At 35.8% G+C, this 26,320-nt stretch overlaps 3 protein-coding genes across 4 annotated transcripts; 2 read left to right on the plus strand and 1 right to left on the minus strand.

The window, feature by feature from the left end:
* The first annotated feature begins 8,647 nt into the window (after positions 1 to 8,647).
* LOC126629249 (probable fructokinase-7) lies at positions 8,648 to 12,280 on the plus strand. The gene is made up of 7 exons (XM_050299217.1): positions 8,648 to 8,847; positions 9,697 to 9,941; positions 10,383 to 10,595; positions 10,701 to 10,898; positions 11,016 to 11,156; positions 11,501 to 11,617; positions 11,833 to 12,280. Exons 1-7 carry the CDS (start codon positions 8,826 to 8,828, stop codon positions 11,971 to 11,973), a joined length of 1,077 nt encoding a protein of 358 aa, XP_050155174.1. The 5' UTR covers positions 8,648 to 8,825; the 3' UTR covers positions 11,974 to 12,280.
* Positions 12,281 to 12,896: 616 nt separating this feature from the next.
* On the plus strand, positions 12,897 to 16,458 carry LOC126629250 (uncharacterized). Its single transcript, XM_050299218.1, has 7 exons — positions 12,897 to 13,139; positions 13,233 to 13,264; positions 13,890 to 13,987; positions 14,115 to 14,197; positions 14,662 to 14,739; positions 14,813 to 14,911; positions 15,944 to 16,458. Exons 1-7 carry the CDS (start codon positions 13,044 to 13,046, stop codon positions 16,202 to 16,204), a joined length of 747 nt encoding a protein of 248 aa, XP_050155175.1. The 5' UTR covers positions 12,897 to 13,043; the 3' UTR covers positions 16,205 to 16,458.
* A 5,621-nt stretch (positions 16,459 to 22,079) lies between these two features.
* On the minus strand, positions 22,080 to 26,113 carry LOC126627642 (uncharacterized). 2 transcript variants are annotated; one of them, XM_050297154.1, is made up of 4 exons: positions 25,331 to 26,113; positions 25,012 to 25,100; positions 23,752 to 24,858; positions 22,080 to 23,326 (listed from the first exon to the last, which is right to left on the minus strand). In XM_050297154.1, exons 1-4 carry the CDS (start codon positions 25,545 to 25,547, stop codon positions 22,568 to 22,570), a joined length of 2,172 nt encoding a protein of 723 aa, XP_050153111.1. In that variant the 5' UTR covers positions 25,548 to 26,113; the 3' UTR covers positions 22,080 to 22,567. The 2 variants fall into 2 exon arrangements, with proteins under 2 accessions (XP_050153111.1, XP_050153110.1); XM_050297153.1 differs by having other exon boundaries at positions 22,080 to 23,329.
* Between the last annotated feature and the right edge of the window lie 207 nt (positions 26,114 to 26,320).

Genomic DNA, 26,320 nt, shown 5'->3' on the forward strand with positions numbered 1-26,320 from the left:
CGATTTTTGAACCAATGACCCTGTTGTCCTTTCTTTTATAAGGGCACCAATTGTGTGCAAGAAGTACATTTAGAGAGTTATTGTTTGTAGGAATTTTCCCCTTACTTCAGAGATTTATTGCACCTCATTTCTCCTTCATTATTTATGAGAATGTCTGGCCCATCCGACCGTCATTTTGAACTTTGATGAAGAAGCAGCCATACCTTCTCAAGACAACATATGGCGCCCATCATTCTTATCCCTTACTGGTCCTCTTACCGTTGGGGACTCTGTGATGAAGAATGATATGACCGTTGCGGTGGTGGCCAGGAACCTTCTTACTCCCAAAGATAACAGACTACTTTCCAAACGGTCTGATGAGTTGGCTATTAAGGATTCTCTGGCACTTAGTGTTTAATGTGCAGGTTCTGTGTCTAATATGGCCCAACGCCTATTTGCTCGAACCCGCCAAGTTGAATCATTGGCGGCTGAAGTGATAAGTCTCAAACAGGAGATCAAATGGCTCAAGCATGAGAATAAACAGTTGCACAAGCTCGCACATGACTATGCTACAAACATGAAGAGGAAGCTCGACCAACTGCAGGAATTTGATGGTCAGATTTTACTTGATCATCAGAGGTTTGTGGGTTTGTTCCAAAGGCATTAATTGCCTTCGTCTTCTGGGGCTGTACCGCGTAATGAAGCTCCAAATGATCAACCTTCGGTGCCTCCTCTTTCTGGGTATGATTTCTGATACAGCTTATTATTACTATTATTTTATGGGAAATTATACAGGTTTTATGACTAGGGATTAGAACTTTTGAGAAATGAAATGATTTTGAAAAGCTTTGTTTTTGCCCACTCACACTTTTTGTTTTGCGCCCCTCCAGGTTTTAGGTAGAAGTGCTTGGTGGATCACGAGGATTTCGACGGGAGTTTTAACAGAACATCATTAATGTAGGATCACCTTTAGGTGTTGTATAATTAGTACTTGTCCTGCTTGACTGCATTTAGGATATTTATGCTCTGGTTGTGTATTTCACATTAAATCTTGCACTAGCACTTTATCTTAGCTAATTCTTCTAGTTTGGTTTTTATTTATTCGTATTTCCCTTATATCTCTATTGCTTTTACACTGTGCACATGACTACGTTACCCTCACGTGACGACCATCATGCCCTGATTCAGGTCGGGGTGTGTCAAAAAGCATTAGAAATGAACACACATAAATCACTCTGACATCTAACCCTTAATTTAACGAAAAAGGATTTGATCATCTTCGGATCATTTTCCACCAAATCCACCTAGTCCGGGATTCGGGGCGTTGGATTTTAATCAAACGGCTATAAACAGATGGTCCCTTTAAAAGTTATAATAATTGTAGCCATTAGATCAAAATACAACGGCCCAGATCCCGGACTAGTTAGATTTGGTGGAAAGGGAGAGGATCTCTTTCCTAATTTAACCCCCACTTAAAACTTGAACAAAAGAATTTGCCACTGATGGGAAAGGAAAATTAATATATAAAGGAACGGATTGTCTTGGGTGTTCTAAAGTACTCGGTATTTTGAGTTTTTAACTGTTAAATTATTGTTCAAAAATATAAAAATCAAAATTTAACGGTTAAAACATCTGAAGTACCCAAATTTTTTTTATAAGACATTAACAATGAAGCTAAGTGCATCTCAAGCAAGGTGTAAAATATCGATATTATCCCGATATTTCCATCTAAAATTCCATGTTTTTGGACAACCGATATTTCTGATATCATCGATATTTTAGACCTTGATAGGAACTCTATGTGGTACTAAGTCACTCATGTATCTTACCATGCAATGTATAAAGTGTAAAATATTGTATTAATTCATTATATATAAATGATTATGGTGTGTTTAAATTTCTTTCTTTAATTACTACATATTTTCTACACTCACAATGTTTGCCAACTTGCTATATAATCAACTTAAATCAGTTAAATCCATCATGCAATGCATTTCCTTCTATTTTTTTTGATAAACTAATAGATAATTGACTAAATAAACATCCTGCAAAGTTTCAATAAAAATTTCCAAGTTTTTCTTACAATTTCCGTGGTTTTTATTCAATTTTTATCAATATCGATAATATCCCGATATTTCCATCGAAATTTCCGTGTTTTTGGACTACCGATATTTCCGATATCATCGATATTTTAGACCTTGCTTATAAGTCAGAAGTCTTAGGTTCGATTATTGCCAAATGCTAATTTATTATGAGACGTAACCACTCACCCCACTCCCTTAGTGTAGATAATATCATTTGTTAAAAAAAAATATTATTATTGTTTAACAAATATTTAAACCTTTCATCGCCCTTCTAAACTTGTAAAGGAGGTCAATTGAACACATTGTAGTATTGCACGCCGAGCATGTCTAGTTCTCTTTAAGAAATTCCATGTACGTAGTTTTGACCAAATTTCAAGACAGAAGAACAAGAAGATAATCTTATAATCATGATGTTAAATTCCAATGAGGATTCTGAAGATCCTCAAATCGTGTTCGTTCATCGTACATCATATGGTCAAAAATCATTTTAAATACTTTTGTTTAAAATTAAATATGAATATTACCTGACAAAAATTAACCACACGATATACGATGAACATACACGATTTAAAGATCTCCAGAATCCTTACAAAGAGGATCCAGAGAAGATCCTCAAACGTTATATTAAACTTCAACGTGATTTGGGGCCAGGGGACACATAAAATCGCATATGATATATAGGAGGACTGGGATGCATGGTATGCTAGCGATACATATATTATTTTTAGGAAAATTAATGAAAATGATTTGAAAACTTTGAGTTTTAACGATAATGACAAAATAAAGGGTAAAGTAAATAGTGCTAAGTTTGACTTTTTAGTATAAAAATGTAATTTTTCGCTAAAATAAACAGTACCCCAGATTTTTCGTTAAAACTATCTATATTTTCACCTTTTGGCGCAGTTCTTCTAGTTGATTATACATCATCCGCGTCTGCATATACAAAAGCAGGAGGACAAAAAAGAGTACTGTTGGAACAATAATAATATAAAATAAAGGTGATTAGTATATTTATTTGTTAATCCAGGATACAGAGAACAGAGTCTATAAATGGCGTTGATCAAGAAGCACAAGAAGAAAAATCAATAATATTGTACAGTGCCACAAATTTTATGCCCAATATTGTTGATTGAAAGCATTGTCGTGATCAAGTTATAAAATATCGATGATATCAGAAATATCGGTAGTCTAAAAACACGAAAATTTCGATGGAAATATCTGGATATTATCGATATCGATAAAAATTAAATAAAAACCACGGAAATTGTAAGAAAAACTTAGAAATTTTTATTGAAACTTTGTAGGATGTTTATTTAGTCAATTATCTATTAGTTTATAACAAAAAATTGGAAGGAAATGCATTGTATGATAGATATAACTGATTTAAGTTAATTGTATAGCGAGCTGGCAAACATTGTGAGTGTAGAAAATATGTAGTAATTAATGAAAGAAGTTTAAACACACCATAATCATTTATATATAATGAATTAGCACAATATTTTACACTTTATACATTGCATGGTAAGATACATGAGTGACTTAGCAAGGTCTAAAATATCGATTATATCGGTAGTCCAAAAAAATATCGGTAGTCCAAAAACACGGAAATTTCGATGAAAATATCGGGATATTATGGATATTTTAGACCATGCTTATAAGTAAAGAAAAATATCAATAAACCGTAATATTAAGTGGCCAATAATATTGTCGTTAGGCATACAAAACTAACCATATTGACTATATATTCTTTAATATAAAGTAACTTTTAGGTGTATTATGTGGTGTAATTCCTTTCTCTTTATCTCTTTAATCACATAACACGTCATGTTATGAGAGATGAGAGTATATCGCATGAAGAACCTTATAATATAAGTGCAGGGAGATGAGCCTATGAATAGTCTTTATAAGTGGGTTTTCTAGTAGTGTATTGAATCGGTTACACGGTAGAAAATTTTCAAATATAAGTGAGTTCTATCCCTATCAGTATAATTAATTTTGTGTATCTAAACAAAATTACTCTAAATTAACAAAAAAAAAAAAAGAATGAAAGCTTCCTCTCATTTTTCTCCTCTTCCAAATTCCAATTAGTAGTTGAGATCATATGATATTATTTTGAATAAATTGACAGGAGAAAGATCTTGCAGAAATAAATAAACAGCTCAAATGTGAGGTACTTTAAATTGTTTATATTATTGAATTTCCATCCCACCATGTGATGATAAATTTTCAATGTTCAACATGTGATGATTTCAAATGCTCCACATTTGACGGCTAATTTTTTTCTATTTTTTGGTGCATGGAATATTGTTGAAATTTCAGCTTCAAGAAGTAAAAGGACCTTCAAAAGCCAATCACGTTGCATCTGAAGGACCTACCTTACTATTACGCATATGGTAAACATTTCCTTGTTTCCATTTAATTACATATACATTTAGGTAATTTAATTACATATACATTAAGGTAATATCTTTATTTTATTATTATTTTTTTGGTTAGGATATAGGGTTTTGGTTGTTTTTTTTTCAGCTGCATGGCTTAAATACGGATTATGCCAATGTGAATTTTTTTGTTATTTGTGTGGCTTTATTCGCTTAAGTTTTGTATTTTTGATTTGTCACTTTTGCAGTTATTTTTCATTTTTTGTACACATCTTTGGTACATACATATTCACTATTGAATTTTATAGAATAAAGACATGGTTGATTTGGTGAAAAAAAAATGGATGTAGATAACAGGGATCATTAACCAGTCCCCCAAGAAAAAGGCAACTACTGATCAAGGGAAGGACCATGGTGGGAGGGAGCAGCTGCAAAGCCTAGCAAGCACGGTGGGCTTCTTTTGATTGCTTGTAAGAATTTTTTTTTAAGATATGTTCAATTCATTGATGTCTGGCACTCTTATGAGTTGCAGGCGACCAATAATCACAAATATCGATATACTAATTTATAACCATGAAGGGATATGCTGAGGTTTGCCTAATCATTTGAAGCATAAAATGAAACAATGAAACAATCTTCCACTTCCGTTAATTGTGATTTCTTTTGTTTTCTTGCTTAAAATGGACGTTAGATTACATTGTTTAGGAGTATATAATAATTAGACGTTATTGCATTACAATTTAATGCTCAAATTAAATAGTACCAATATCTTATTTTTTATTGAAACAGCGTAAACGGACCCAATTACTTATAATATTAGTAAGTTAATTCATAAAAGTGGATTATTATTGCACATGATTGTATTTTATCCCATAGTTTTATCCAACTGAAGTGACAGACTTAACTAAAGTGTTTAAACAAGATGGGTACCAAATAATGCTGCTGATGGATGGGACGGAGACCAATATATACCCTTGAATCATTTTACTTGCTATACCTGGTTGCATACAATTATGAAATGGTGGGTCGAAGTCAGATCAGTGGTTGGAACATATGTGTTATAAACACGCATGTTCCTAGAATTTCATCTGAATCTCGTCCTTAATAAAATACCAGATCAGTTCTTAATGTAAAACGAGTCAAACCATTCGAGTCAGATCAGAGGTTGCAATGAGTTGGATTTAACGAATTCTGGCTTGGAAAGGGAATATTTTGCGGTTTATTTGGAGTTTCAATTTCATATAACAGTTTATGATTTCGTACCGATGTCATAGAATTGTTAGTCAATCGGTTAAATTGGTTGCTAAATGATGTTGTGGAAAAAAACAAATTAACAGTCAAATTGGACAAATCGACTAACAGTTGTATGACGTTAGTGCGAAACCGTGAATCGTTTATGCAATCATAAAGGCTTTTTAGCTAAAATGGTGTATAAGATTGACATAACTCATCACTTTGATCCTTGATATTTGAAAGGAAAATTTTATTTGAACCCATATAACATATATCTACACCCATCTTAAATTTTAAATATGAAATGTCTTTTTTATCTTATTGCATAATTACCATCAAGTACAAAATAAAATTAATAATGAAACTAAAATTTATTAATGAATCCACTGTCGATTCTAAGGACAACTAAGGGCCTGAGGCTTTAAATCGAGGAATTTGAAATAAAGAATTTGAATTTAAGAATTTGGACAAGCATAAAACCATCCTCTCCTACTCCCCAATCCCCATGACCTTAAAATCATCAAGCTCTCTCTTCTACCCAAACAATTTCAATGAGGTTAAAACCGAGGACAAATTTCAACAGCTAAAGAAATCGATCTCTTGCAGGCCTTAAGAGGGAACATGAATTGTGCAAGCAATCATGATGGATATATTCATGGAAATGCCACTAAGCAACAATTATTGTCCAAAAGAACTCATGACACTATAGCCCTAATACTAGCTTAAGCATTTGGGCTTAATAAACATACAAACCGGACAAAAGAACCCATTCTATATAATTTCTGTCTTTATATAATTATTATTATTACTGTATGTGTATTTATAAAATGATTTTTAGTTATGGAGTAGGGTTTAATTGCTGTGGTAATGGGAGTGAGCGAGTGAATTTGAATAGGTCTTGTTTATGAAGCGGCAATGGGATAAGAATAATGGGAATCCAATTCAGATAAAGCACACTTTGAATGAATTGCAGGACACTGATTTGGAGTTTTTATTTTTAAATGGGTCTATAGATAAATTAACATATTAAATTGGGTAAATTGGGTTTGCGATGGTAGTTTAGATATATTAAATTTGGGTTTAAAGTGATATTGATAGTTTAATTAATAATAATATGGGTGTAGAGAGTAAATTGGGTGTGGAAAGATGTTATATGAGTTCAAATAAAATTTACCTATTTGAAATCGATAACAGTGGTCATGAATTTATCCACCATAAATCATTTTGATCATTATGTGTAAGATTCTGTTAAATAAGAACTCAATTGACAAGAATACTCTCAATTTAATAAACAATTGGTCAAATAATTTGATAAAAATTGAGGGTGTTTTTGTTCTTTATCCTCATTTAATAGAGATTTTTACGAAATAATCAAAATGTTTGATGGTGGACAAACTCATAAACCACTTCTAGGAATAATTCTAATTTTAAAAACCATTTTAACTAAAAAACAAATCATAAAAATTAAAACAAGTGTATGAATTTAAATTGAACGAAAACATGAGAAGACAGAATGTAATTACCCAAAAATATATTCATGTGATCTCACATATGGACAATCGACCAGCTGCCTACTGTAGTTGTTCGTAAAGTGCTATATAACTTATATACAAAAGGATTCAAAGTTTTCTAGGAAAACCAGTTTCCACTCGGACCCTTCAAGACCGACATGGGTCAAAAGACAAAATATTATACATTACCATATACTACGAAGGATGCATACAAGTATATATTAATTATTTAAAGATTAAAAATTACTTTCAATTTGTTATTTTCTAATATAAGAATAATTCACACGTAGATTTTTCTTCTATTTTGTTCTATTTGTTGTCTAGAAATAGACCAACAATTATTTTGTCGTAATAAAATATGATAACGTGAGTTCACATATAAGTTGATATGTAGTGATACATTTTTAGTTGGAAAATATGTAGTGATACTAAACTTCAGAAAATAGTGCCACTTGATAATATAGTTTAGTGACATATTTTTTGTTTTAGGAGAAATGTTTTAAGTTTGATTTTGTACATCACAAGTTCGATATCAAAATTGTTCTTGTTGATTATTGTGTGATTTAGCCTATATTTCCTAGTCTTAGTGTAAAATATATTATCTATAGTTGATCATTATTGTTGACTTAATGTAAATATATTGAAGTATAAAAATAAACTTAAAAAAAAAAAAAAGCAAATATGGATGTAGATAAATTGATTAGAGTTGTATATGCACAATTTGCACTAAAATTCAAATCTTCTTTCATAATTTAAAATTACAAGATTGATAAAATAAAAAAAAACTCTAAAGGTGATAAAGTAATATACATTTTAATCAGCTAATGCATGAGTTGATATGTAGTGATACTAAATTGTGAAATAGAGCTTTTTTCTTTTTTTCTTTTTTTCTTTTTTGAAAAATGGGGACAACTTGTGGCAAGCTACGGTTATCCACCCATTTCGAGGGTCGTGAAGACTTACAACAATTTAGATGTAAAGTTGATTAGAGCTATATGCTCATTATCTGCACTCAAATTGATTTTTATTCTTTTTATTTAAATTATTACAAAATTATTATTTGTTTTTTAGGTCGAAATTTTATATTCCACTGATTATAAAGTTATAAAATACCAACTGATACTTATATTTAACACGTGAATTGAATACAAGCGTGATTAATATAATTATACAAAAAAGATAGACAAGATTTAAGCCAAAACAGGTAAGAATAAGTTGAGGATATGATATGAATTATTATAAAAATATGTGCTATTCATACGTTCATTTCTACTTTTCATACATTCATATTATTTTTAATTAATTCAATGATAAGAAATTGAGAAAATATGTAAAAGATAAAAACAAACATGTGAATAACACTACCCCATAAAAAATCCGACAGATTATCAAATGGCTTGTTTGCTTTCTTTTTTTTTTTTTTTTTTTTTTAACAGCTTTTGATTTGAGAGTCTCAGACGACTTAATCGTAAATTTAATCCCTCTCCTTCCCTTCTTTTTTCGTTCCTTCCTCTCCTTTATTACTAGTCTACAACTAAACTGCACCAACACTGAACCTTCTCTCTCTCTCTCTCTCTCCATTTCTTCTTGCATACTCTGCTCTCTCATTAAACTTCAATCTCTGCAATTCCATTCCTGCGATGGCTAATAATCTCGGCCCAGGTTCGTTAAATCTTCCTTCCATGTTTTGATTATATACGATGCTTCTGATGGTATACGTACGTCCTGATTAAAATTGGGATTTCAATCCATTTAGTATTATATTGGGAGATTTCACATCCGGGTTCTTCGAGTTACTTGTGTTAGCTGAAAGATCGTTGATTTGCAGAAAAGATTGATGATTTCTGATTTCTCGGGCATTTCTTTGTATTGGGTTTCTGTATTTTTGATCTATCTTTCGCAGCAATCAATCTTTTTCTTTACGTGTTTGATCAAATGTCTCTTACATAGCTTACCCACTTGTGAATCTCTCTTAAAAATTCACTTCTTTAAAAAATTCATGTTATGGGTGTATAATTTCTTTCTAGTATGTGATTCGGAATCTTATTGTATTCGAAATATTGTTTCTTGCTTCGTATAGATGCACTGTGTGTTACGATTTACACTGCACATGTGTGTGGTAGTTGATCTGTTATCTGTTTGAAAAATCACGATTAAAACAATAAGGGATTAGTCGGGTAACAGATGCTTTTGTAAAGATAAGCAATTTTTGTTTACTAAACATGCAGTTTCGAGTTTCCGAATCAGTTAATCTGTAGTTTTAGTTTTAGTACCAAAATTGGATAAAAGAAGGTGAATTGATTCTAACATAGTCCCAGTTGGAGCAACTGTGTGATTTTTAGCTTACTGTATTGTTTTATTAATTGCATAGATGATGAGAAAGTTTTTGAGTTAATTAACGTTAAACATATGTCCATGGCGGACTATTACATATGTAACATCGAGGCTTAGATATAGCTTGTTGAACTTCTTTGCAATTTCATTAATACTGCTTAAATGATGTGACTGCAGCTCTGGACAAAAAATTGGTTTTGCGTGAAGATTCTAAAGATGCATCCTCAGATAAAAAAGGAGGGTCACAAGATGACAAGTCCCTGGTTGTTTGCTTTGGGGAAATGCTAATTGACTTTGTGCCCACCGTTGGTGGAGTTTCACTTGCTGAAGCACCTGCTTTTAATAAAGCTCCTGGTGGTGCTCCTGCTAATGTCGCTGTTGGAGTCGCAAGACTGGGTGGTTCAGCAGGTTTCATAGGCAAGGTACATTAGATTCTGTGGATGCTGGTATTAATTTCTCCCCTTGGCTTTTGGCTTTCTTCCTGGGATTTCTGTTAAGAAGAAGGATTTCTCTAATAACATTTTGTTCCACACGTGTAAGAATAATGAAACATAGAAAGACGCTTTCAACCTGTTTACTGAAACCCACCAACGGTTCAACTCTATACTGACTTTGTTGAGCATGGCATGATTCAAATATGCATCTTTCTCATACTGTGTATTTAACCCATGTCACAATCTCCAGACATGTTTTCGAACGATGTTTTCTCTCAGTTTCAGTGGATCTCCTTTACATCCAATCTCTGCAGTCGAGCTCCTTTTTAGTTTTAATATATATTTTGAACTAATCTTTTTCTCAAATCTGATAAGGATATTTGAATGTGAGTGGCTCCTTGATTTAACTTATAACAACTTGCATTACAGGTAGGTGATGATGAATTTGGATACATGTTGGCTGACATTTTAAAACAAAACAATGTTGACAATTCTGGTGTGCGATTTGACCCCGGTGCAAGAACTGCATTGGCATTTGTTACACTCAGAGCTGATGGAGAGCGTGAATTCCTTTTTTTCCGTCATCCAAGTGCTGATATGCTTCTACGTGAATCAGAGCTTGACATAAATCTTATTAAGAAGGTGTGCTTTTATTTTCATTTTGATTAGGATTTGGAAACAGTGCATCGAATATATGAAGCTTACCCATTTGTCAGAAATTTACTGATTCAACAATATCATCTGCAGGCAAAAATTTTCCATTACGGTTCAATTAGTTTAATTGATGAACCATGCAGGTCAACCCATCTTGCTGCAATGAAAATTGCCAAGAAGTCTGGTTGCATCCTTTCTTATGATCCAAATTTAAGATTGCCATTGTGGCCATCAGAAGATGCCGCACTGAAAGGCATAATGAGTATATGGGATCAAGCAGATATTATCAAGGTATAGTACCTGAATAAACAAAATTCAAGTGCGGAAGTCAGTAACTGTTGCTTAGGTGCAAATCTGCTGTTTGTATCTTTATCCTTGGTTCTCATCGGTGTTTCCTCAAACTTGCAGATAAGTGAGGATGAGATTAGATTCTTGACTGGTGGTGATGATCCTTGCGATGATAATGTGGTGTTAACGAAGCTTTTTCATCCTAATCTTAGACTTTTGGTAGTAACTGAAGGATCAGAGGGTTGCAGATATTACACACAGGTAAGTTTGTCAAATATATTTGATCTTTCTGTGTTCAGTATATTTTGTCTCTTGCGGTAAAGAACTCACTTATCATGTTGTCACTGCTCGACTTCAATGAGTCCTTTTGAGATAGTCCTGCTATTGTGAAGACTTAAACCGACTGAAATTTTTTGTCATCGTATTGTTATTAATATTGTTCAAGAGGCTGTTGACATAAAAATATCCTGTAGTAAAGACGCATATTTTTGTTGAGGAAAATAATTGTTGGACGCTCAGAATGTGATTTGCCTTTTGTCTTCCATTTTACTCGGTTTCATAAAGATTGGTAATATGAAAATTGATGTCACTCCAAATACTCTCAGAAATTCCATGGGCGGGTTGGTGGTGTTAAAGTTAAACCTGTTGACACAACTGGTGCTGGTGATGCATTCGTTGGTGGGGTACTGAACAGCATAGCTTCTAACTTGAGTCTCTTTCAGGTACGCATTGTTCTTAACGGAATTGAGAAAAATCATCCATAAATCTCCCTATAGAATATTTTCGTACACTACAATTCGAATGTGACTTGGTCCTCGTACTTTAAATGTTCTGTTCCGAAGACTATAAATTCTGTATGTAGTGTAGAATCTTTGTATGCTTTCAGTTTGTATCATCTCCCTTGGAACTCGGCAGCATATAAAAATCTTACCTGCAGGACGAGAAGGGGTTACGAGAAGCTCTACTCTTTGCGAATGCATGCGGTGCGCTCACAGTAACAGAAAGAGGAGCCATTCCTGCAATGCCGACAAGAGAAGCCGTGCTCCAGTGCTTAAAGCAGGCTGCTGATAAAAAGTAGACGGCAATGGTCGGAATCCATGTGTCAATCTTAGTGTAATTTGAGTTTGTTTGCTGAGATATCATTGAGCTCTTTGCTCCTGGAGACCTCCCTATAAATTTTCGATTCGACCCCACCCTTCGATTTAACTCGGAGGTGCCTCTGGTACAGCGTACACTGGTGGTTACAATGTAAACCACTGCCAATAAAAAAACTCCAGTCCAAAGTGTGAGCATCATAGCATTTCTGTGTAGTTTACTCAAGTTGTTTCATCTTACATGCGTTTTCGGCCAAATTGCATTAATAAACTGTGTAGTTTACTCGAGAATATTTTTTTGGTCAAACAATAAATTTGCTAGGTTAGGTGTTATATTAGGTAGTTTGAGGGGGTTCGAACTCACACTATGGTGTAAGCCTGTAAGGGCTACACTTTTCTTCATCATTGTATTAGAGGGTCACTTGCGGTTTACTCGAGATTTTACTTTCTTCTATCTTTTCACTTTAGTCTATGTTAGCCAAGTTGTTGGAACGTTGATGGCGCAATGAAACTACAAGAACGAAGGTGAAAATCCGAGTAAAAAGTTATTGCAACTTACTTGACCGAAAACTTATTAAGAACAAGTAAAAAGCGTGCGTAAAAGATAAAAATTCGAATTTAAACTCTTATGGTAAAGTTCGTTAAAATTCAAATGCAAAATTAACATCTTCGATTAGTGTTAGTTGTACGCAAATCAGTTGGTGGACTTTTTTACCGCCAATATAACGCATGTGGTGTCGGCAACAGCAACCGAGATCCAACGAGCCACAAATGACGACGCGGATCCAGAACACAAGGGCGTTCTAGTCATTATAATAATCTCGCGGGAACGGTGACCCGCACGTCGAAACGGACCCGAACCCGAATCATGGCAAGCCCCCGGTATTAATTAATCAACAGTAATTGAACAAATTAAAAAAGGATAATCACGTTTGTTTTGAAGAGAAAAGGAAGAAGAAAATGAGAGTTTGAATCAGAAGCCATTTGCTTTGGGTTGGGGTTGCTCTTCTGATTCAAATTCCAGTTGAAAAATTGAAAAAAAAAAAGGTTAAAAATGGCGTCGAATTCGAATTCGAATCCGTCGCTGCAGCCTGAGATCGGACCCGACGGCCTTGCTCGCGAGGCTTCTGTCATTACCTACACGGAGAAGGTCTCTCTCTCTCTCTCCTTCCTCTCTCTCTCTCGCTCTAAATTTCTTGGTAATTTGTTGAATTGAACGTGTGTTGGTTGTGGTTTTTTGCAGATAATCGAGAACGAACAGCTTCAATTAAGAAAGTAAGTATCTTTGATTCCATTGTAATGTATATGGATCGTTTTAGGGAATTATTATTGCTTAAATTGTGTGTTTGAGCAGTAATGTAGTGAATTATGGTTGCTTTAATCCGTGAAATGAGTCAGATGATCATTGAATTTTGAGTTGTAGTGATTGACTGATACTTTAATTGGTTTGTTTAGAAATGCAAATTGCTTCAATAAAAAAAAAAAAGCAAATTGTTTGATGAATTAGGCATCCGAGAAATCTGAGTAGTTTAGGTTTAATCTGGAAGTTAAGGAAAATATAGATGGCAATGTGAAAGTATTTGGTAATCGATTCAAGGGTTTTACAAGTTGTGGTCAAGAGGTGTAGGAACTAGGAAGCCAACGAACTATTTGAAAATTGGAAGCGTTCTTTGATTACCTTTGTCTTGGGGACCTGGGGTTCACCTGTTTTCGAGTCTTGAAAATGGCATGTACAGTGGGTGAGCTTCAGGATAAGGTTAAATTCTTGGATTCTGTCTTCTTTTATCCTTATGTCCCTTTATCTTTCTCAAATTTGTTTCAATGGAACATTGCGTTAGTGTAATTATCCATGTTCAGTAAGATTCGATGATATATGATTTCAGACTGTTGATCCCTCCAGATATATTGAAGAAAACTATTCTAAAATACGGGATGTCGAACGAGAGCTGGCACAGTTGTCAATGGAAATGAAACTCACAGCTGGGCCAAAAAAATCAGGTTGCTGCATTATCATTGTTAGTTACTCTCATTATTCGATTTTATTAGTTTTCCTCTTACTTTTGTATAACAGTTGATTGATTGCTTTTTTGCCTTTTACTTTGTGTGTATGTTGTATCTTTTGAAGCTCTTGAACATTTGAGGAAGAAAATAGAGATGTCAACGGAGAAAATTCATGCTGCCAAGCTGAAGGAAGAACAAGCACGAAAGGTTCATCTCTTTTAATTATGGAAACGGCTTTTCTTTATCCTTACTTTGTAATGCTCTGTTTTACTTTCATCAGTATTCAGCAAAACTCTTCTGCCTGTTTACCAAGTGCTCACGAAAATTAGTAACATGCTCATTCTGCTTGACCAAGATGACCTTGGATATTTAAAATCAAAGTTTTCATATAAATTTGGTCTGGTTTTGTCTAATTTTTGGAAAGCATATGATTGTATTTGGTGATGTGGTGGAGTTTCAAGTTAAAAAGTAAGCTTGTTAGATAGTTAGACCTACCAAACACATTTTATCAGAGGGATAAAGACACATGAATTAAGATTCATTGCAAAAATGGATAGAGATTGATGTGTACACAGCCGAATATGGTTGTGTAAAATTAGTTTAAAATTTAATTAATGCATGAATGTTGTTTGTTATGCTGTCTGATAGCTGTTTGTTTTGATGTATATCAGGTGTGGGAAGCAGCATTACAGGCTGTAAAGGACGAGGAAGCTATCAAGCAGCAGCTTTGTGAAGACTTAAACCAACTGGTATATATCTTCGTTACATGTGTCCCTTAGGTTACAGACTTGACAAATTGTTTTGACACTCTTGTTTCAAAAGGTGCAAGAAAGCAGCAGTTCTCAGTTTACGAGACTTGAGGAGTTAAAAAGACGACTTGAAGCTATGAACCCAAGCAGATCATCAGCTTCTGTTTCTCATGTAAGTTCTCTTTATATATATATGACGATTATATTTTGTAACATCATGTACGGGTTGGATGGCATTGCAGTCTTTGTTATTAGTTGGTGTAGATTTCATGGTTTTTGAAAATCAACAATTATACCACAGTTTACTCATGGTCCTCATGTGTGTGTGTGTGTGTGTAATTCATAAGTATTCAAGGTAGTGTTGCATCAGGCCTGTTTATAAGAAAAGGTTATGTTTCATTACGATTTGGAGGTTGCATGGTTCTTTTTTTCTCCCTTGTTAACTTTCCAAGAAGTTGTGTTACTTCATTTGTTCACACAAGTTGCATTTTCTGTATGCACTATGCAGTGCAGGAGTATATTGAAAGATACCACATAGGAATCTAGAATATTTCGTTGGAAGTTTGAACATAGATTACATTAGAATCATTACTTCTACTCTCATGCCTTGAAATGATTTGTCAGTAGATGTTCCCACGCCTGTTCCTTCTTCCTTCTTCCAGTAGTACTATGGTTCCTCTTCCTATCCCCACATTGCTTTTTTTTTTTTTTTTCTGCGCATACAATCTTGAAACTTTATTTGACCTCCGCTATCTCTGTCAAGTCCTTGGTTACCTTAGAAAAGAAGCTAAGGAAGAAAGAAAATAGATTATCAGTTTTAGTGAAAATGAGCAAGGGTGACTGGCTGCCATCCCCCAAAATCGACTCACAAAACAGGCACATAGAAGCACTGATGAATTAGATTAAGATTTTACCTCCATATAGCTAGATTAATCTTGAAAAACATCCACACATCTAGCACAGGGGGTTCTGGCTCTTAAATGGTAAGATTTTAAGACATATCTACGGAAAGGAGAAGAGGATGGCCCCCGGGGGTGGTCATGGGAGAGGGCAAAAGTGGGGTAAGGGATTAATGTCTGGTCCATTAGGAGCAAAATGAAGCCGCTTCTTTTCATGAACTATTACATGGCAGTGGCTATTCATACTAGTCTATTATCTTATACATGTATATATTATAACCATTTGAGCTTGGAACTGTGTTTAGGATGGGAAATCAATGGGTCCAGATGCTCCTACAGTTCCGGGATCAACAGAATCAGGTGGAGTCACTCAAAACATCCCTAATCCAGGAAATCCTGGAAATGTTTCGGTCACGAATGGGCACAATCAACAGGCACCTGTTGAGGGAGAAGGAAGAGGAAAGAAGAAAAGTCAGTTCCACGGAAGAGGGAAGGGACTTGGAGCTGTGCCCAAGGGTAGGGGACCTCCTCCGCCCGGCTGGACAGGGGCCGGGTTCGATGCTTAGGGTTGTTATTCTGATTTTTCTCTGTGCCGAAAGCTCTTGGATATATTCTTTCGTCCACCTTTCTTCCCCTGTGTTCTTTAATTGTCTATAGCATTTGATATCAAGCAAGAATCAAGAATGTAGACGTTGTTGGTCGTTGTCAAATTATGTAACGTGAATATTCACGGTATTCAGGTGGAAATTGTGGGTAATTAACCCAGTGTAGAACCAAGAAAGGATTCAAATCTCAAATGTATCTTCGCCTTGTTCCAATATTTTCCCTCTTCGTTCGCTTCGATAGCTTCATCTTATAATGTTCTATGCTGAAGAAATAATTGCCAGAGACCACATTGAAATAGCGACGAGACATCTGTAATTGCCCTGATTTGTGATAATCTCTTACAAAATAACACTGAAATATCGCAAGGTGTTTTTCTATGCTAGACTTAAAAAGGGGAGGGATTTACACTCTGAACGCAATGGGTTAAAGCGGAAGGCTCTAATCTTCCAAGGTAATCCACTCCTTGTAAGTGTGAAATTATTTTGATTGGTGAAGCTAGAGTTGAGCTATTCTAACTCTTTGCCCATTTTCCAGACGAAAATGCCCTTACGTTTGACCACTCATTCAACCCTTGCAATATAAATGACCAGTCAATCGATTAGGGTATTTAAGTCTTTTCACTTGCCCAGTGGGTTAAATAATATAGGGAAAATTTGAAATATGTCCAATTTTATAGCCTTACTTTTGAAATAAGTCCAATTTTTAGTGACTTTTGACTTTTGAAATAGATCTAATTTTTAGTTACTTTTGACCCATATCAAACGACCCCTTAAATATCTGAGTCTGGCAAACTTAGATCGAAAGGGTTTAATTAAGAGTGTACTCAGTTTAATGGAGTCATTTCAGACATTTTCCTAAATGGGGGTAAAGAACTTTGAAACTATACTTTTTTGGGAAAATTTGAAATAGGTCCAATTTTATAGCCCAACTTTTGAAATATGTGTTTCATTCACTAATTTTATAGTTTAATTTGTTTGTTTATCTTAATGTTTGATCACTATTAGGGTTTCCTACATATTATATAATCAAGGTTAAAGTATACATCATACTTAATCTCTGTGGAAATGTGAATGAATGGAGAAGCTGCTATGCAAACATCATGCCATGTGATTTCTTGGTTCTTTGAAGTTTTCTTGTTTCTAATGAATTCTTAAGTGGTAATCTAAGTTGAACATCACATTTTTAGTGACTTTTGACTTTTGAAATAGATCCAATTTTTAGTTACTTTGGACCCATATCAAAAGATCCCTACTTTTTTCTGAATGAGATTAATCTAACTTATCAACAAAACTACAAGAAAAACTTATGTAGAGGTGCCCAAGCCACGTTATTTGTGTGACACTTTGCACAAAAATTTCTGATTAATTGTATCAAACCACGCGTAATCTTAGAGAGATTTTTTAGTGTGACCATCACACGAGACAGTACATTGCGTGTCTCTATATAAATGGTGGGATATGTATGTTAAAAAGTTAATAACTTAAAAATTAAATTTTTTCACCACTTACATAAAAACATATGATATACTATCCGTGTTTCCATTACAACTAAAAATTTCTCGTAATCTTACTTGGTGCGGCAACAAGCCGGCCGAATATCAGCTCCAAACTACAAGGACCATTGCTCCCAGTTGCAGTGGTTTGTGCAGATCTAGATTAAGACAGAATCATATATCCTGGGCTCATGGCATGTCCTAATGCATAGGCCGTATGACACAGTGGCGGGCCACCAGAGCCCAACTTTGTATACAGTTGCAACATAACGTCCAAAGACTAGCTGCACGGAAGAAGATACGGTCAAGCCCCTGTGGTGTATGTCATCAAAGTTTCCATTTAATTTTTGCATTAAGATTTTCTGGAAGTTAGGCCACACCTCCTTAAATACGCCTGCAACTCAAGTCACCATCATTGGGTTTTAAATTCCCATCAGGACTCCCTTATTATTTGTGACGTCAAGAGAGTTAATGTGAGGATTCGAAAAGCAAAGTTTCAAATCGAAAAACGACGAAATTTTGCAAAAACTTATAAGAAGTTGAGTTAGTATGGTAGTAGCATTTAAATGAGCAAATGCCGTGGCCAGAGCAGGATTAGTCAAATTGTTCGCATCTGCAGGTACATAAACTGCTTGAATAGAAGTTATCGACGACCCTATTTGGTGATGGTAGTAGCATTTAAATGAGCAAATGTCGTAGCCCGAGCAGGATTAGTCAAATTGTCCGCGTCCTCAGGTACATAAACTGCTTCAATAGAAGTTATTGACGACCCCTCTTTGGTGGAAGTAACTTGTGACTTTCTATATTGTTAATTGGTTTTATAGAAAATTTTAACTTTCTTCGATTAGATATGGTGCACAATTCACATGGAAATCACATTCATGCATGAGGTTTTTGTCATTTCAGTAGTTGTCATGGTCTAGTTGAGTAATTCGTAGGGGTGGGCGCGGTGCGGTTTCCAATGAAACCACAATCGAAACCGAAATTTTGTGCGGTGTGGTTTTGAAGCCAAACCGAAATGAAACCAAACCGTTTGGTTCGGTTCAGTGCGATTTCAAACGGTTTCGGTTTGGTTTTTTAGAAAAAAAATGTACAATTTAAAATATACACATATTTATGCATAAGATGGTTTTATTTTCCTCATATATTAATTAATGAATATGCAACAAAATTGCAGCAAAAACAGTAACAACAATGCAGCAAAAAACAGTGGCAAAACTGCAAAAAAAAAAAAAAGCAGCAAAAATGCATAAAAAAGCAACAAAACAACAGAAAGACAGCACCAAAACTGTAGTAAAAAACTGCAACAAAACTGCACCAAATCTTCACCAAGTCACATTGTCGCAGACTCGTAGAGATGTAAGCAAAAGCAACCAGGTCGCAGAATTGAAGATGAGTTTAAGGAAGATGAGTTAAGGAAAAGATGAGTTTTAAGAAGATGAGTTAAGGAGATGAAGATGTGTTTCAGCCTTCAGGAGTCGAAGTGCAAAACTAGATGATAATGATAGTCTAGTAACCTAGTTGAACTAATTAAAAGTTTAAAATATAACATTTATTTATTAATTTTATTATATAGTGCGGTTTTGGTTTCGGTGCGGTTTTGAAAACCCAAAACCGAAACCAAACCGTTTTCTTTGCCGCAGTTTGGTTTTGAAACCAAAAATGTTTCAAAATCGCAAAACCAAACCGTTCAGTGCGGTTTGATTCGATTCGTGTTTCGTTTTCAGTTTCGGTTTTCGGTTCCAAGTGCCCACCCCTAGTAAATCGTATTTACACGAAAACGTAACGTTAGGTATGAACAAATAGCACGTTTGTCTGAGACATTTAATTTACTTTCTCTATCGCTATCTATTTTCTTGTAACAATTGTAGCATGTTCTTTCCGTCCAGGAAGGCACAGACATTGTCTCAATTGATTCATAGAAACCCTAATAAATGGAGACCTTCATCGTCAACCTGCATCATGAATCTCTCATACCTTTTTAAGGGTAAATTTTTTTCAGAGGTACGAAAGTTTTGATAAACTTTATATGATTATATCCATATAGTAGGGTAGAAAAATACAGATTTGTAAGCTTCAAGTATTTCCCCCAAATAGTTCTATTCGTGCAAAGATTTCTCTAGAGAAGGATCCTCAGATCTCAGCACAGCTCCCTAAGGGATTGACACTTTGGATGTGTAGTCGGGCTTTTGCTTGTTGATGTGCTACAAGAAGAGGACAGAGTTAGTTTTGAAATGTGCCTTTGTAGGGGCTTAGGTGTAGGCCTTGAGGCTCGCAATCAAAACTAACTAAGTGCTAGGCGTGCCACTGCTATCTCAGTATAGCAGATGTAGAATAAGTGTGTTTTTAGTCGATTACTTGCACCCCAAGTTACTCGGACTTTTTGTTATCAAAGGATTGTCGTGGATGTGTTAAGTTCACTTTAAGTTCTTTTTCTTGCCTTGTAAACAAGGACTTTTAGTTCATGGTCTTATATGTTCGAATGAAGGGAGTCCAGAACCCCTTAAGTCATTTGTTTGGTCCTAGATTGCTTTTAATGAAGACATATTCATTCAACTAACCAGATCCAGATACAAATAAGATTCTTAAAGTAGGAAAGCAGGTGGACATGACTTGAATACATACTGGAGAATGCATTAAGTAATATATCTATTAACTTAGAAAACAAACAAAGAGTTTTGGGCAAGATTTCACCTTGTATGGCAAGGTTGAACTTCTTACAGTTACTTCTCTTTGAATTAACAGGGGTTATATGCTAAAAAGGGATGGATGGTAAACATGTTTACACAAGGGAATCAATACTAAGCCACTAAAGGAGATAACAGAGCTTTAAACTGGACAAGAGATAGCTTGTCGCTAAAAATGACTGAATCTGGGTTGATTTCAGCTTTTGAATGCAAATCTGGCTTAAGAGAAGAGTTTGTATGTTTGTTTGTTTGATTAGTTGAGTGTCCTTGTCTCTGGAGCCTATTCTGCCTTTTATAGGCCAATTAGCCCGACTGATGTGACTTTGCTCTTGGCTGAGAAGACTTCACTTTGCCTTTGGGCTTGGTGCTGGACTTCGGGCAAGTCCCCTTTTAGTTGGCATCCTTGGACTTTCCTTCATCTAGGTTCAATGTTCAAATATTAACCCAAACAAGTTCAAACATCATTTAATTGGATGTAGTCAAACCCTCAGATCTCTAGCCCTATTTATCTGCATCATCAGGACCAATAATTAAACCCTATATATATGCACCAACCCACTTGCATGACAATATACATATTATGTCAGTGACATTCCATTTGATTTGAATTTCCCGCTCAGTTTTTTCCATATATTTGTGGCATGTTTAGCTCACTGCCATGCTATGTTATGTTATGAGATCTATAGGTATGTAAGATTATAATTTGAAGAATTAAATGGCAACTATATATATAAACTCATCAATTGGATTGACCGTGTGGTCGATAAAGTTTGGTGATAATAATTTCTCTACCTTAAAGATATTACGTTCGGCTTAAGTAGATGACGGGTTTGATACCAATTAGTTATAGTGAGTTCATATATGGATAAGAGTTTGGTTGCATTGTGTGCATAATGGAAACACTATCTTTGAAATATTTACATATGCACTTTGTATAGTTGAGGAATTTAGAACATAATTCTTCTTTAAAGTTCATATCATGGTACTCCTTTTATTCAACAACTCTGGTTTATAATTTGCCAGGAGGATCCTCCCCGGATCCTCTTTGTGAGGATCTTGGAAATCCTTCAATCACATCCGTTTTATCGTACATCGTATGGTAAAAAATTATTGTAATTTTTTATATTTAAAATTGAATATAAACAGTATCTGACAAAAACTGGTCGTGCAATGTACGATGAACGAATATGATTAGAGGATTTCCGAGATCATCACAAGAAAGATCCGGCAAGGATCCTCTCTCTATAATATGCTCTAAAAAAACCTCCTCCTTTAGTACGGAAGTTTCATCTCTTTCAGTAAACTAGAGTTTGAGTGTCGTCGAACCATACACTATTTGATCTATGCGATCATGATTAAGTTTCAGAGCTGTGTTAGATAGACATTAGTTAAAAGTGAAGACCATAAAATTAGGGGTGTGTATTTAAAAATTGGGGTTTTGGTTGATTGGTTGACATTTTAATTAACTTACAAGTTCAGACCCCCATGATTTAAGAACCAAATCCTTTGTAGATTCTCCCGGCGTATACCCTTTGCAATCCCAAATATAAACAAACAGACAAATCAATATACAAAGTACTGTACCTTACCCTATTGATAACCGTGTAAAAACTAAATTAAAAACATAAAAACTTCAGTTATTTCAATACAGAAAAGTTACATGTAGCTAAGCTTCATTATTAATCTGCAATTAATACTAATACAACAGTGAATACACCATATATGTATATATTAAGAATCCGTACCAGAAAAAACAAGATGTGCTTATAATTTTTAACTATATTACAAAAATTTTGAAAGTAAAAGAAAGCATATTTACAAATTATAAAGGGGTTGGAGAGAAGGGAATGGATACCTCTGAGGGTTGTCTGCCACGGTTGTCGGGCTGTCAAAAACCCTAAGAATGTGTCGCCCGCACCCACCCCCAACTCCCCACCCAACCCCCAACCTTTTACAGCTCCCAATCTGCCACGACCCCCACAACCCCCCAACTAAACTATTCCACCGGGCCGATAGCATCTTATCATGTGATCCACCCATGTGAACCCAGTCCTCTCCTATGACCCTGCATCTGCATGCACCCACCCTTATAATACTCCGTTCCCGTTCTGGACGTAAAATCTCGAGCATGTAAATTGTAAAACTCAAAACCATAGGGACATAGCCGTTTCATGTATGAGAGTGTCCAAAATGTCCTTCTCTACCTCCTTAACAATCCCTTCTGCTACTTCCTCAAATGCCATTTCGCTCTGCACCTTCGATTCCGGCAAGTCCTTGTCGATTAATGCGTCGATGTCTTCGAGAACTTGGCAGTCGGCACATGGGAAGCTCTGAATTTTGTAGCACAAAATGTTGATCAAATGTGACCCATTGATACGCATTCCATTGCAATATTCAAATAGAATATTATTTGAGCTCGTAACCCATGGCTTTAAGCTGATATAAGGCCTAAAAAATTCCACCAAAATTTCATCCACAAAGTGAAACAGTAGTTTTCTGTTCCACCTATGACCAAGCGAACTCGAAAACTCGTTTTTACCGCTAGCGGTAGAGAAAGAATGTTCGAGGTGGTAAAAAATGGAGGGGTCGAGAGGATGGGAAGGAGAGAACCAATTTGTGAAGGAGACTAGGGTGTCTTTATCGATGCCGGTACGGGCTAATATTCTTGTGACGTACAGGTGCAGCTCTGCCTCTGCTCCACCAGCACCGGTGGTTGATCTGGTATTGGTGCCGGCGTTACCGTTAGGGATGTCGCCGGTAAAGTTGATGCAGTCTCGGGTGGCGAGCACGTGGGGGACCCGGGTCACTTTTTGATGTTTGTAGTACGTTTGGCTCGTGGAACTAGATAACTGTGACCACCTACGTTTCGATTGTTGGGCGTCAGATTTTACTTCTTGTGCTTGCTGCTTTATTTGCGTAACGCATTGCAAACAAAATATTCTAATCAGTTGAGAGAGTGGAATCACAAAATGGTAAAAGTACTTCTATGCTTCTAGCTACCAAGAATAATATGCAAAATCGGTACAGATATGATCTTTAGATTTTAAAACTATTAGAATAAAATCAAGTATGAATATGTAGCATGACTGTGCGACTAACCCTTGAACTCGTGCTTTAGAATAGCTCGGTAAAAAGGTCAGTTTTCCAGGGTTTGTCACACCGTTAAACTAATTTTGACAAACTGATAATTTAGTCTATCATCTAGTAAAGGAAAGTCGGTTTACCCGGAAAATGTGACTAACGCTTGCACAGACATTAGAATAGTTTAGACTGTTGATCTGGTAAACAAAAGGGAAATAGTATGCAGTAATGGGTCCGACGTACATACCTGTTTTGAGGGGATTTTGGTAGCTGGAGGTGAAGGATCTTTCTTGACAAGAAGAAGGGTAGGGACATTGCTTGACAACAATAATTGGGTTTTCTTGCATTTCTTGTCGCCTGGAATAATATGATTATTACTGATGGCTCTTGTAGCCGTTGATGAACTCACGAATGCTTCTTCCTTCTGCTTATTCTTCAGCCTTGGACCGTATCCAATATCATCTGCTGATTTTGATCTGCGCTTCTGAACTGAAGCAGCCTGGCTTTTAGGCTTCTGATGCTGCTGTTCTTCTTTCAAAGGCTGTAAAGGCTTTGGCTTTAGAGGTATAGACGATAGAGGTGATTTGGGTTTGGAAGGAAGTGCTTGAATTTGATCTTTGGGACTGTTGGAGTCCAAGAATCTGAGCCTGGGAGAACAAGAAGTTGAAGTACTACTTCCTTCCTTTGCGACAGCACTTTTTGAAGCAGCATTAGCATTAGCAATGTTCTTGGATTTGAGTTGGAGAAGCAGCTCATCTCTGCCTTGCTTCTTGTTGTCTCTGTTGACTGATGATCTGGGGGTGTTTGTGATGTCCAAACCAACTCTCCTACTCACACTTTCCCTCACCTGCTTCACAATTTGCCTAGCGTAGTGACTTGGGCTTTTCACGTTCTCATGGTCTCCAAAATTAATCAGCTTTAAGTCCCTCCTTTTGTACGATGACTTGGAAAAATCCAAGTCCTCAGAAACCCCAACATTTTCTTTGTTGATTTGAAGCGAAAGCCGGTGGTGAAGATCGACGTCCGATCTTCTGGCTGATAATATTCTCGGAGTCTCAGGCAGTGAGCGAGTTCCAGCTGTAGTATTCATGTCACTCGTGACCATGGCATGTCGTCTTGCTCTACCTTTGAGTGGTTTCCTGGACTTTGTTTTTTTTTTATGACTGATGGTGCTGGATGATGAAGTTGAACAGGGTGAGTTTGTTTGGTCAGGAAGAAGGTCAAGACCCATTAGCCTTGCTACCAAACTTGGAGTCTTTGTCATGCCTGGTGAGCTGATATCCGATGAAAAATCAACTGAAGGAATTCTTGCTTTGGTTATTTTGATCTGCATACTTTTCTGGAACTTCAAAATCTGCAAACACACAAATTTGAGGGGGACCACTCCATCATCACTATCATCATGACTTACTTTTTGAAAAACCCCAAAAGGGAAACAAATTAGATACAAAAATATATAGATATTATAATTTTTTGTGACAAGAAATATTGCAACAAAACGACTTACTGGACTGTTTAAATTTTCTTCTTCTTTTGTGATAGATGACAGTGAAGTCCCTTCTGATGAGTCCAAGCTATTTCTAGGTGCTTCAACACCTGAATCAATTCCACAATTTGAACTTAATTATTCACTACTAAAGTTATCCACATTTATCCGAAGCGCTTGGCTGATTAAGAGCATTCACCCTTGCACCTCTAAGGTTCAGGTGCATGGCACTTTACCTCGTCGCTTTTATGAAAAAATTGTATTATAAAAAATTTAAAATAAAACATTGAGAGAGAGAGAGAGAGAGAGAGAGAGAGAGAGAGAGAGAGAAAGCGAGGACCTTTTGGTATTGTGAGATCTTCTGGGTCGAAAGAAGGTTGTTGTTGTTGGTGGTGGTGGTGTAAGTTGGCAAGCTGAAGTTGGTGGAAGTCAAACAACTGAAAGACGGCACACATGCAACCAGAAGATGTGGTGATGTCTTCGTCTGGTGGTCCTCCACTGCCTCTACCTCTCTTGGAGGATTTTCCAGAGCCCCAATACCACTCCCTCATTCCCATAACAAGTAGAAAAAGGAGAAAACTGCTTTTGGCTTTTCACATAAACTAGAAAGATTGATATGGGGAAAGGTCTATGGATGGATGAAAAGCAATTGCTAGAGCTTCTCCAACAATGGGAAAACAGGAATGAAAATATGAAAATGACAGACGCTAGAAGCAGAAGCAGTAGTACTAGTGTGTGTATGTGTGTTGAGGACTTTTGAGCCGCAGAGAAAAAAGTAAGATTAGGACTGGTCACTGTTTGTGAGAGTTTGGAGTGGAAAAATAGCAGACGAAAAGCTTGTGGGGATGCTGTGATCACTGATCATCATGAAGAAGCGAGAAAAGCGGATCCATGAAGGCATAAACGCTGAGAGAGAGAGAGAGAGTGAGTTTTGTATTTGATTTGATGAAATTAATAAGCAGAGCAGTGTGGGTTTTTAGGTATCTTTTCTGTGTCTTCCAAGCACTGCATTTTATCTCTTTTTATCGTAGTGGTTTATGACGCTCACTCCCAAGCTTTTACCAGACCAAAACCAATGAAACAACTGCTGGCCATCTCTCTCTCTCTCTCTCTCTCTCTCTCATTGGGAAATGAAATTAATATGCAAAGAAATGAAAAAGATTGACGATATGACCCACGCACCTCCTCTGCTCTCTTCTTACTGCACTATATTCCGTATCTTTTTTTTTTGGTCAAAACACCATATTCCGTCTCTGTTTAGAGATTTTTCGGCGTATATGCAACATCGCAATCCGATGTTAATTTTATATTTAAATTGTAATATGTGTAC

This window comes from Malus sylvestris, chromosome 7 (genome assembly GCF_916048215.2).
Source record: "Malus sylvestris chromosome 7, drMalSylv7.2, whole genome shotgun sequence".
In the NCBI taxonomy this organism is placed as follows: Eukaryota; Viridiplantae; Streptophyta; class Magnoliopsida; order Rosales; family Rosaceae; genus Malus; species Malus sylvestris.